Here is a 14,021-nt window from a genome sequence, read left to right on the forward strand (position 1 = left end):
ATTGAAGACCTGTTGGTGACCTTCTGCTGTTGTCTGTTCTATGGTCGGGTTGTTGTGTCCTTGACACATTCCCCATTTTCATTCTCAATTTTATAAAGCAAGTTGCACAAACCAACCTCTATTTCAGCACTCAGTTTTCTTTTATCTTGAATGAATTTATTCTATCTTTCACATCTGTATATTTTCACAAAGAGTAGATTTAGAATGAAAAAAATAAGTGAAATTGGTGAAATTGTATCATGCCAAGGACACTGGGACATTCCAAAAATGGTGACCCGAAAGATGTTAAAATTTTGAATGTTCATTATTTTTTTCCAATTTGAGATCGGCATGTATTGGCTTCACAAGCTTCTAATGCATTTATTTCGATAAATACTGAACATAAAACATCGTGTATTTGCATGTATATTTGTCATATCACAGTTTTACCTTTAAAACTGAATAATTGCCATTTAGAAATTACTTTTGATCAGTGTCGTCACCGGCATTCTTTTATTATTGATTTTCTCGACTCTTATCATAAGAAGAGCCCATTTTCCATATTTTGAGTTAGAGACGATGAAGTTTTCTATAATTTTGATATAATTTGTCCCAAAAGTAATACAACACACTGTAAAAGTTTCTTTGAGAAAGCGCAGGTGAGATTTTTTTTGTTTTCCTTTATGTTCTAAAAGAAATGCACTACAAAATAATTGTGGGATGAACCAAATGATATTGGCAAATCGCCGCATCTCTTCTTCACTATTTATGGATACCAATTGAACATGTATTGTTACTCAAAGACACTGTTTTTACAGCGGATGATCGTGAGGGCATTCCGGTGTATTGCTATCGCATAGATTTCCATTACGTAATATTTGTTTTGTGTTTTTAACCGATCTGTAAACATGATGAACACGTAGACAGCATCAATTGCAAAATAACATTCCTTATCGCTTGTTCTAAACTCGTTTCTTCAATGAATACTCATCAAATACTTTTTAAAGAAGACAAGTTAATAATATTAAAATGTTTTGTTATATGTATAGAAGTGAAAAATCATTACTTTTTATGCACACGCATGCGGAAGAATATCTCAAGAACGTTTGCAATCTTAAGGAACGATAACTACAGATGCATGGATGATTAAACAGTTTTTGCTGGAACATACGAATGCCTACTCAAATCCATTCTATTAGAACAATCGAATTATTACAGAAGAGAGACGTGTTCACATGTGCACTTACACTGCACTATTATTAATTTAGTAGAATAAAATTATATACAAATGCATGAAAATTATGCATACATGTAACTGTAGTATACAAGTATTAATATAATATACATGTATAACAATAAACTAGAGTATACTGTTTTATATCACTACAATATAATAGTCATGTATACGATGGGGATGAATTTCCTGTCATTAATTTATCATCCACGCACGAACTTGTCACAGAAAAAAATTATATCTGTACATTAACCTCACTTTCAGGTATAGAGATGTGATTTTTTTTCTAAGACAAGGCTTGTCGGACTACCCACAAGAACTTGCGGTCATCCAATGTTCAGTACTTCAGAACTTTATTTTTATTTGCAGTCTCTTAAAGTTGTACAGAAAAATTATATTTCTTGTATAGCTTCCCTGGGAAATACATTGACGACAGTTTTCGGCAGCTGCTTGAAATTTACAAGATCAAGTGGCAGCCTATCCAAAATATATCAAAACATAGATAAATTTGAGACCTTCCGAGTATCTTGTTTCCAATGTAATCTGAATATGAATCATAAAAGCTATATAGCCAGTTGTCATCGGTCACTGCTTGATTACTATGGTGGGCGGTTACAGCCATTTCGCCTTTTCGCCCTGCAAAAACGCGAAATCGGAAGTCGAAAACGCGAAAACGCGAAGTCGAAAACGCAAAAAGGCGAAATTTTTTTCTTCCCGATTTAGCGTTTTCGACTTCGCGTTATGTATTTCGCGTTATCGCGTTTTCGACTTCGCGATTTCGTGTTTTCGTCTTTTCGTGTATTTGCAATATCGCATTTTTGCACTTTCGCGATTTTGCATTTTCTCCTTTTTGCGATATATATATTTTTATAACATAACATTTTAAATATAATTGGAGACAAGACTACAAAGTATAAGTCATTCAAATGATTGTCATATAAATTTCATATCTGTGACGTATTTTAAATATTTTCATAAATAAGATAATTCCTTTACATTCTTTGTTGACTGAAGAAATTTAAAAACAGATGCATTTGTATGAAATGCCTTTGAATATACAATTTGCTTGAAATCATATTTTTGACATTTTAAAATATATTTTCTAATTGACCGGATTCAGCTTCTCTATTTATTTTGTCAATCTGGTCTAGACACTGGGAGGATTGTTGTTATTGTCTACCGCATTCAACAATATATATCCCTTGTCCCTTGGTGTCTCCTGTAAATGAACAAATTTCCATCTTTGAAAATTTGAAATATTAATCAATGCGTTTAGTAATATATGGGAAACACATACTACATTTACATGAAATTTCAATAAATCCAGGTTACTTTTTTTTAAATTAAAAGAACTTGCGACAGGTTTAGGATATCTTTTCTAAGATCAACGACAGTTTTAAGGCGAGGTCTGGGATAGTCCTAAGAGGATCATAAGACATGTCACAAGATATTCTAGTATCTTATGACAGGTCTTCGGATAGCTTCGCGAAACCGTCCCAATTTTTATTTGACAAAAATCTTATCTCCACAATGTATTGATTTAAATCTTTTTTAACAAAAGCTAATTCAAATATTGAAAATTTTTGATTCACAAACGAGCATGAAATGAAAGATTATATATTCTAAGTAACCATGGCGATCATCATAATTTATTTTATTTATTTCAAAATGTCCAAAATATAACTTCAAGCAAATTGTATATTCAAAGGCATTTTATCCAAATGCATCTGTTTTTAAATTTGTTCAGTAATTGTCAACAAAGAATGTAAAAAAATTGTCTAATTTATGAAAAATTTTAAAATACGTCACAGATATGAAATTTATATGACAATCATTTGAATGACTTATACTTTGTAGTCTTGTCTCCAATTATATTTAAAATGTTATATTATAATAATAACATGTATATCGCAAAAAGGCGAAAACGCGAAAAGACGAAAACGCGAAATCGCGAAATCGGGAGGAAAAAATATTTCACCTTTTCGCGTTTTCGACTTCGCGTTTTGGCGTTTTCGACTTACCGTTTTCGCCCTATAGAATATGAAATGGCCTTAACCGGCCACCATAGATTACACAAACAGTATCGACAGTATCGACATAGTATAACATTGGGTCAAGATTCCAGAGAAAGAAGCTACCATAAACCTATCAATGTATATGCGTGAAAGTTTTAAACCTCAGGGACTTCACGCAATAATTAATAAAAAAGAAAAATAGACAAGAGAATAATACAACAGTGAACAACATTTTTAAAAACAAATATATGCCATGAATTATGAATTTCATCATTGTCATGTACAGAACAATTGTTGTATTTTACAAGATTGATATCTTGTTGATATCGTCCCCTTTAACAACAATATGCATGCACGATACTACTGTTAAAGTACCAATTACTGTAAGAATTTCGCACTTTTTTCTTTAATATTGTTTTATTGTAATGTTTTGCTAAAAAGACTAGTATGAGGTGTTGAAAAATAAGAAAATGCTGAATTTTTGTTTTTTAATAACCAATGACGTTTGAATAAGTTCTCAATAATTCTTTTTAGCACAAGGTCATGTTTTCTGACTGTTTATGACGTCTTTAAACTAAATCCATTGGATGTTGGATGTGTACTAATTGATAATTTAGTCTTAGATGCATGATTTTTGTTTATTAATTGTTAGTGGCTTTGAACTAGATGTCAGTAACTGCGAGTACGCTCAGATCAGTACTTTTTGTTGTTGTTGTGGGATATACAAGTACCCGGCTACGTCCATTCTGTTTTTGTTAGATATATTTCTATATGTATCCATCTGATGAGTTAAGCTTTTTCTACTGATTTGCATAGTTTGTTCTTAAGTTGTACTGTTACCCCACTGTAACAGGTTAGGGGAAGCCACGTTTGGGATCTCGCTTACATGTTTAACCCCGCCACATTCTGTACATATGTGCCTGTCCCAAGTCAAGAGCCTGTAATTCAATGGTTGTCGTTCGTTGATGTGCTACATATTTGTTTTTCGTTCATTTTTTTTAGCATATTAGGTCGTTAGTTTTCTCGTTTGAATTGTTTTACATTTGTCATTTCGGGGCCTTGTATAGCTTACTATGCGGTATTGACTTTGCTCATTGTTGGAGGCCGTACGGTGACCTATAGTTGTTAATTTCTGTGTCATTTGGTCTCTTTTCGAGAGTTCACTCATTGGCAATTATACCACATCTTCTTTTTTATACTTTATCAAAATAATTCAATGACCTTACTACTTGTCCAATATATAGAACTTATGTTGATGTGCTTACCTAAATGAAGATGAGCATACATATTTTTTCATAGAATCCATAATGCAATCTGTACCAAACTTAGCAACAATCATATAGCTAACAATTGTCTTATACATTCTGCTTTGAGAGTTCCTGGTGAAGGTAAATAAAAAAAAGCGATTCGGACGCATTTTTTAACGTGTTGTTTTGGTTTTTTTTTTTTTTTTTTTTTTTTATCTTTAAAGACAATTAGTTGCATTTAAATATTTTTTTTGATTATATGACTGCCAACGGACAATAAAAATTAAATGGGTACTTCTGAAAAATTATGTGATGATGAAAACATTGGTGAAATGAAAATGCAGAACCCTTTTTCATAGTACATTTATATAAGTTTTTTTCATGGTTTATGATGATGGGAGTTTTTAACGAGCTTGACTGGCTATACAGCCCTCGCACGATCGGCTTTTTCATGGTAAGGTGTTTTTCTTGGATATTGCATGCAACAGCTGTTTGCTTAAATTAGCATATTTTGAGACAGCTTGGCAATTAAAGGGTTAGACTGTTAATTGAAAAATCTTCATAACGGTCATAATAAGAAAATTGTATCTGAGGAAATATATATCAATGATCAACCTTAAACCATGGTCATTATACTAGTATTTTGGATTGACAATAACTCTTCCACAAAAGATATGTATTTGATATAAATGCATTTGTGATATTTTAGGCAGTACTTCGTCTTGGGGGAGCTGGATACAGAACTACATGTGAGGATTTGAGCCAATTGAATTTGAACAAAGATGTTCTTATAAATGTAAGACAAGATATAACAGAATTTCGTAGTGAGATGAAAGACCAAATAATAAGTCTTCAAGCTGACCTTGGTAAGGTTAAACATGAACAGGCCGAAATAAAAGAGCAAGCAGGCAAGTTTCAGGATGACTTATGTTATACACAAACGGCGCAAACTGCATTTAAGGAAGATGTCACTGTCAAGACTAAAGACTTGCAAAACGACATCAAAACAATAAAAATTGACCAAAACACATTAAGCCATCAAGTAACTGCATGTAGATGTGAAGGTATGTTACATTGCTTGTATTTTGATTCATACTTTTTCAAATGATTAATGAAACTGTTGAACAAAACCCCTTAAAGCATTTAATTTGTGTCCGATTTAGTTTGACTATCAAATTTTACAGAGGTGGCTTTCTTAGATTAGATGTGTTTAAGCTTTTGATTTTGCCATTGATTAATGACTTTCCGTATTGAATTTTCCTCTAAGTTCGATATTTGTGATATTTCCTTTTTAGAATAAAGTTAATGCTACCATTTTTGGACAAAATAGATAAAAAAAAATTGGCTCTAACATAGTTTTACTATAATTATAAGCAAACGTAATTGTTTGCACTTAAGTAAAAATAAATGGTTATTTGAACGAATCAGGCTCATAGTAACCTCCATGTGATTCAAATTTAAAAACATCTGTTTGTTTAGATAATAAAGCATGCCCCTTCCATCTAAAGAAAAGAGGACGCATGGTCGATGCTTTTTAGAATCGATAAATACAAACTGTCCACATATATTATAAGTTGGCAAACATGGTGACATTGTTTGCAATTAGTGCACATTAAAACGAAACTTGACAGGATTGATGATTTCCAGAACCTCACTGTTTTTATTGTTTGTCATCCGATGAAAGTGGCGGATTTTGGAGACATCTTTCTTATCCAGTAATTGTGGAAGCAGTGGTCTTACTATTTAGTTACTTTTTTACAGGTGCAGTATGCCTGTGTTATGTCCCTTTTCCTTTGCCTCATTTTCATGGTCTAGCGACTGCCTAAAAACCTGTATATCTTTTAACTCGTGCATTTACCATTTTTAAGATATATCACATTTCGAATGTGGTATCCTTTCAAGGTCTAAATGACTACCAAACAAGGATCAGCTGACCCCTTTCTCCTTTCATAGATCAGTAATCAAAGTTATTGCGTATCGTGGTCAATTACTTATATCAGATACTATGCCGCGACCTCGTTTTCAATGTCGATATGTCATTATTTACTATTCTTGAATCAATATCCCAGGTGATATAGGAACTAGGTCAACTATATTTGGCATATGCAATGATTGTAAGTTGTACGTGTTCATGTAGCAGTGCTTAATTACCTTAAGCGCTGTATGCTTCATTGGTTAATGTTACGTTTTATTTGTTGGGTCTTTTTATAAGTTTGATAATCAATTGTGGAAAATATTGACATATGAAATGATTGAAAAATTTTCATTTTCTTTCTGGAAGGGTTCTACTGACTTTGACCTCATTTACATGAACCATTGAGAATGTTAGGTTTATGTCAAACCTGCATCTTAAATCAACCATAATCAGTAAAGCAGGTATGCGCACTCTAGTTTTTTTCCTTTTCAACCAAAGTAATCCGAATTGGTGATTCAAGCTCAAAGGAGCCTTTAATGTTAAGAGTATTGAGTATCTCCGTCATGAATATCAATAAATTATCAAGATAAATGGCATAATCTTTATTAAGTAAAATAGAAAATTTAGAGCAATAACACTAGTATGGATCTGACAATTTAGATTTGGTGAATTGTAGACCTTTTTTATTTTTTTTAAAAGCTTCTCTATTTACAATATGTTTTCGCAAAATACAGAGTAAAAATCAGCATTTATTGAAAATGACTTATTTAAGGAGTCTTTTATTAATTAAGGTCATGTCTAACTTTTTGTAGATCATATTTAGTTTAAAATTTTGATATTTACTGTTTCACTCCATCTATCATAGTTCCTGCAAAATTTAGTAAAAAATCATCTTTCTATTGCATAAACTCTCATAAGGGTTATCTGACGATTTCATCCTTGTTTAACTTGTAGATTTACTTTGCTGAATATTGTTACTATATACAGTTTCTTTCCTATATGGTTTCTGAATAAGATGGCAATAATGTCTATGCGGTTTAAATTGATGATTCTGGTCATACTGACTTATTTGTAGATCTTACATTTTCTGTTATCATTTTACTGTGACTTTCATAAACGAAATGAAGCAATAGGTAAAATCGTCTTTCAAGAGCAATAAATCTGATATGGATCAGTCAGCGATTTGGTCTTTTTCAAGATCTAACTTTTCTGGTAAATTTCACAATTGAAAACTTCTATCTTTATCGGTACTTTAGAATCCACAAAATGCAAAAAAGAGATAAAAATTTACATTCAAAGAAGATGTCTGCTTATATAAATATATAGACCTGATTGTTTTATATTTTAAAAAAAACGAAGATAAGATAAGATGATGAGACAACTGTCCACAAGAGACCAAAATGACACTAAATGACAACTATATTATGTCACCGTACGGCCTTCATTAAAGCCAATACAGCATAGTCAGCTGTATATTAAAGGACCTAAAACGACACGCGAAAACAAACGAGCTTATTTATGGACACAAAAAACAAAACAAACGAAAAACAAATAGGTAATACAGCAACAAATAACAACTGATTACTAAAAAACACAAACGGACAAACAACGACGATGACTAAAAAGCACACGACACTTTGTACCAGGTGAATTAAAATTGAATTGAATAATATGAAAAATAATTTCACATTTCAGGAATTCATAAACTTCAGATAGAGGAATGGGAAAATAAGGAAAGAAAATTTGTGAAAACTCCAGTATCAGAATATGTCTTCAATATTCTCTTAAAAGAAAACAGTGTTACAGTTACAGGTCAGCCAGGAATAGGCAAATCAGGAACAATTCATCATGTTGCTCTTTCAATGCTAAATGGTGACACAAAGTATGCTATTATACCATGTAAAAATCCTTCAGACATCGTAAACCATTACAAACTTGAGACATTTCAGATATTCGTAATTGATGATGTCTGTGGTAAATATACAATAAACCATTATGATGTTGAAGAATGGATAAAATACAAAGATGACATCGTCAGAATTTTAGAGAAGGATACAACAAAATTATTGGTATCAGTGCGTCTTCAGGTTTTTCAAGATGAACAATTTAAGAGAATCGGCATATTTTTAAAGAATATATGTGATTTATCGTCAAAACAATTTCTTCTTTCATCAAATATTAAGTTAAAAATTGCTAAGGCCTACCTTCCAGAGAATGTTATCAAGGCAATTGGTCAAAGATTAGACAAATATGATTACTTACCTCTTCTGTGTATGCTATACTCACAAAATCCCAATATGAATGCTATCGAATATTTCGAAAATCCATTTATTATGTACACAAAAGAATTAGATCAAATGTATGCTCAAATGAATAAGACAAAGTTGTGTGCTTTATTCTTATTGGTGTTGTTTGATGATTGCCTTCTTGAGAGCAACATCCACGATGAAAAGTTTAGAAATAAACTTGAACTCATATTTGATAGCTGCAATGTTAACCGTGGAACACCAACTTATTCGGTTATTGGTGAGCTAAATACTCTTACAAGAACGTACTTGGAAAAAGATGTAATGCATACAAAACATGTAGATAAGACCAGTTCAGATTCGTATCATGCAGTTCATGACAAAATGTTTGATTTCCTATGTTCCTACTTTGGTGGAAAGTTTCAGAAATGTATGTTGAGATTTGCAGATGATAATATCATATGCAGTAGAATGCAGTTGAGAAATGTACAGGAAAAGAATAAAGCATTTGAAATACTGATTGAAAATTACAATGAACAGTTTTATTTTGACAGAATTGCTGATATGTTAGGAAAAGGAAAAATGTATGATGTTGTCTGTAACAGACAAATGCAATTTGAAATATACAGATCGAAACTTATTTCGCATCTGCAACTACTTAACAAGGACAAGATACAAACATTGCTGCATGCACAAGATAAAAATGGGAAGACTCTGACATATTTAGTATGTTTGAAAGGATACACAGACCTGGTACAATTTATTCTCGAGAGGACAGATGATATAAATGCAGATCATTTAAGTACATATCCACCGTTAGTTGGAGCTTGCGAAAGGGGAGATGATATTATAGTTCAATTATTGTTATGTAAAGGGGCAAATGTAAACAAATCTGACGTTAGTAAGCAATCTCCTTTGATTATGGCCTTAAAAGGTTGTGATTATTCAGATAGACATATTGATAGTTCTACAAGCCAGAATCATAGTCTAATCGTAGATATGCTTATAGAAAATGGAGCTCTCATGGATAATCTTAAGAGATTTTACAAATGTTTTTTCATTCAGAAAAATGTTTCCCGACTAATTGGTGCAAGTTCCCTAGGGAAACTGCGTATGGTTAAAAGCTTCATACAGAGAGGAGATGTTCTGGATGAAACAGATACCAGAAAGTATACACCTCTGCACTGGGCCATATATAATGGACATTTTCATACAGCAAAATATCTTATTGATGTGGGATCAAACTTGCTTATTACTGAGCAGGATGGTAGAAATGCATTTATGTTAGCATGTTATGCAGGTTGTACTGAAATAGTAAGGTACCTTTTGACTAAAAACTTTAATGTAAACCAAGCTAATGCTATAGGATGGACACCTCTATTGTATGCGATAAACGGCATGGGAGAAGCGGGTAACTCAGTTACGACTGTAACTTTTCTGATAAACGAAGGATCTGATGTAGGACGTTGTAATAAAGATGGTCTTACCCCATTAATGTTATCATGTAAACATGGATTTAAAGGATTAACAGAGTTCATTTTAGAAAAGCACGTTAACAAAGATATTAATCGCGCTGACATGAGCGGAATAACTGCCTTAATGTATGCAAGTTTACATGGGCACATTGATATTTGCGATCTTCTTTTTTCCAAAGGGGCAAACATACATGTTGTTGACAAAATGGGGTGGACATGTCTGTTGTGGACATGCTTTATGGGCTATACAAGAACTGCGGAATTACTTATATCTTTTGGGTCTGAAATTAACAAAAAAGATATGCAAGGAAATACTGCTCTTTTATTGGCATCGAAATATTGTAACACAGGAATTGCTTTTTTACTTATGTCTACTGGAGATAATGCTAAACTTGATTCAAATGTTGAAAACACTGCTCAACTATTAACAGCAACTGATATAAAAGAAACCAAAAGTGTTCCTCTAACTAAAATTGCAGATGTTAATGCTGCTAATGCAGATGGAAAAACTGCTCTTATATTAGCAGTAGAACATGATCATACAGGTATTGTGGATGTTCTTATCAGTAAAGGGGCGGATGTAAATGCTGCTGATAAATATGGAAACACTGTCCTCATATTAGCCGCTATGGGTGGTCATACAGACACCGTAGATGTACTTATTACAAAAGGAGCAGATGTCAATGTTGTCGATAAAGATGGAAATACAGCTTTTATATTAGCAATAAAGTGTGGCAAAGCAGACACTGTAGAGTTGCTTGTTGCAAAAGGATCAGATGTTAATGCTGTTGATAAAGATGGAAACACTGCTCTCATATTAGCCGCTGGGGACGGTCATACAGACACCATAGATTTACTTATTTCAAAAGGAGTAGATGTCAATGTTGTCGATAAAGATGGAAATACAGCTTTAATATTAGCAATAAAGTGTGGCAAAACAGACACTGTAGAGTTGCTTATTACAATAGGAGGAGATGTCAATGCTGTTGATAAAGATGGAAATACTGCTCTCATATTAGCAATAAAGTGTGAATATACAGACATTTTACATTTGCTTATTACAAACGGAGCAGAAATAAATGCTGCTAATAAAGATAAACATACTGCTCTCATGTTCGCAGCAGGATGGGGTCACGCAGACACTGTACATTTACTTATTGCTAAAGGAGCAGATGTAAATGCTGCTAATACAGATAAACATACTGCTCTCGTATTCGCAATAAAGTGTGGTCATACAGACACTGTAAGTTTACTTATTGCTAAAGGAGCAGATATAAATTGTGCTGACAAAAATGTAACAACTGCGTTTATATTAGTAGCAGAGCATGGTCGTACAGACATTGTAGATTTAATTATTGCTAAAGGAGCTGATGTAAATGCTGCTGATAAAAATGAAAACACTGCTCTCATATTAGCAGCATGTTTTGGTCATACAGAGACTATATATTTGCTTATTGTTAAAGGAGCAGATATATATGCTTCTGATAAATATGGAAGGACTGCTCTAATATTAGCAGCAGGGCGTGGTCATACAGACACTGTAGATGTACTTATTACTAAAGGGGCAGATATAAATGCTGCTGAAAAAGATGGAAACACTGCTCTCATATTAGCAGAAAATTGTGGTCATACAGACACTGTAGTTTTACTTATTGAAAAAGGAGCTGATGTACATGTTGCTGATAAAGATGGAAGAACTGCTCTCATATTGGCAGCCGGGGGTGGTCGTACAGACATTGCAGGTTTACTTATTACTAAAGGAGCTGATGTAAATGCTGCTGATAAAGATGGAAACACTGCTCTCTCATTAGCAGCAGGGCGTGGTCATACTGACATTGTAGATTTGCTTATTGAAAAAGGAGCCGATGTAAATACTGCTTATAAAAATGGAAACACTGCTCTCTCATTAGCAGCAGGGCGTGGTCATACAGCCATTGTATATTTACTTATTGAAAAAGGAGCCGATGTAAATACTGCTTATAAAAATGGAAACACTGCTCTCATCTTAGCTGCAAAGGATGGTCATACAGACACTGTAGATTTATTTATTGAAAAAGGAGCCGCTGTGAATACTGCTGATAAAAATGGAAACACTGCTCTCTCATTAGCAGCAGGGCGTGGTCATACAGACGTTGTAGATTTATTTATTGAAAAAGGAGCCGCTGTAAATACTGCTTATAAAAATGGAAACACTGCTCTCATATTAGCTGCAGGGAGTGGTCATACAGACACTGTAGCCTTACTTTTATCTAAAGGAGCAGAAATAAATACTGCTGACAAAGGCGGAGACACAGCTCTCTCGTTAGCAGCAGGGCGTGGTTATACATACACTGTTGAATTACTTATTACAAAAGGAGCAGATAAAAATGCTGCTAATAATAGTGGAAATACTGCTCTCATATTGGCAGCAGGGTGTAGCCGTACCGACACTGTAGATTTACTTATTACTAAAGGAGCAGATATAAATGCTGCTAACAAAGATGGAAACACTGCTCTCTCATTAGCAGCAGGGCGTGGTCATACAGACATTGTAGATTTACTTATTGAAAAAGAGGTCGATGTAAATACTACTTATAAAAATGGAAACACTGCTCTCATATTAGCTGCAGGGAGTGGTCATACAGACACTGTAGCTTTACTTTTATCTAAAGGAGCAGAAATAAATACTGCTGACAAAGGCGGAGACACTGCTCTCTCGTTAGCAGCAGGGTGTGGTTATACATACACTGTAGATTTACTTATTACTAAAGGAGCAGATACAAATGCTGCTAACAAAGATGGAAACACTGCTCTCATATCAGCTGCAAAAGATGGTCATACAGAAACTGTAGTTCTGCTTATTGAAAAAGGATCAGAAGTAAATGCTGCTGATAAAGATGGGAGGACTGCTCTCATATTAGCTGCAGAAGAGGGTCATACAGAAACTGTAGTTCTGCTTATTGAAAAAGGATTAGATGTAAATGCTGCTGATAAAGATGGAAGAACTGCTCTCATATTAGCTGCAGAAGAGGGTCATACAGAAACTGTAGTTCTGCTTATTGAAAAAGAATCAGAAGTAAATGCTGCTGATAAAGATGGAAGAACTGCTCTCATATTAGCTGCAGAAGAGGGTCATACAGAAACTGTAGTTCTGCTTATTGAAAAAGGATCAGAAGTAAATGCTGCTGATAAAGATGGAAGAACTGCTCTCATATTAGCAGCAGAGTGGAGTCTCACAGACACTGTAGATTTACTTTTGAATAAAGGAGCAGATTTAAATGCTGCTGATGAAGATGACAGAACTGCTCTCATGTTAGCAGCAATGAGGGGTCGTACAGACACTGTAAATTTACTTTTGACTAAAGGAGCAGATGTACACGCTGCTGATAAAAATGGTAGAACTGCTTACATCTTATCAACAAGGTTTGGTCATACAGACACTGCAGATTACCTTATTACTCACGGAGCATATTGCTAAAGGAGCTGATGTGAATGATTTTGATATATATTGCAAAACGTCTTTCAAATTAGCAGCAGATGCTGGTCATGGATTCACTGCTTTAGAGTTATGAAGCATTGATTGAAATGTTGATAAATAAGCAAAAACAGCATGGTTACATAGGTGCTGTAGATTCGCTTATTGATACAGGATCAGTGTAACCTTTATCTAGATAGATAGATATAAAGCTCTGATTTTTCTGTTCGAACATTAATAAAGATACAAAGAGCTATATCAGTGCAATAGAAATCTACCAAGTTCAAAATAAGGATATATTGACATGAAAGAAGTATGTTGATTTAGGACGAAGTCCGAGAACGTAGATATATCCTGTTTTGATCTCGCACAAAGGCTACAATTGTAATATTATTAATTTTCTGACTATACTTTTCAAAATTGTCCGTGAATTATATTCTTTTTTTTTCTATCCTT

At 33.5% G+C, this 14,021-nt stretch overlaps 1 protein-coding gene across 1 annotated transcript in view; it reads left to right on the forward strand.

Moving 5' to 3' along the window:
- The window catches only part of LOC139485202 (uncharacterized), a 49,239-nt gene extending 35,534 nt beyond the window's left edge, over positions 1 to 13,705 (forward strand). The window contains exons 5-6 of the mRNA XM_071269464.1: positions 5,185 to 5,539; positions 8,086 to 13,705. Coding sequence (XP_071125565.1) covers positions 5,185 to 5,539; positions 8,086 to 13,568 — 5,838 coding nt within the window. The 3' untranslated portion in view covers positions 13,569 to 13,705. The remainder of the gene's footprint in view (positions 1 to 5,184; positions 5,540 to 8,085) is intronic.
- The last annotated feature ends 316 nt before the right edge of the window (positions 13,706 to 14,021 follow it).

This window comes from Mytilus edulis, chromosome 8 (genome assembly GCF_963676685.1).
Source record: "Mytilus edulis chromosome 8, xbMytEdul2.2, whole genome shotgun sequence".
NCBI lineage: Eukaryota > Metazoa > Mollusca > Bivalvia > Mytilida > Mytilidae > Mytilus > Mytilus edulis.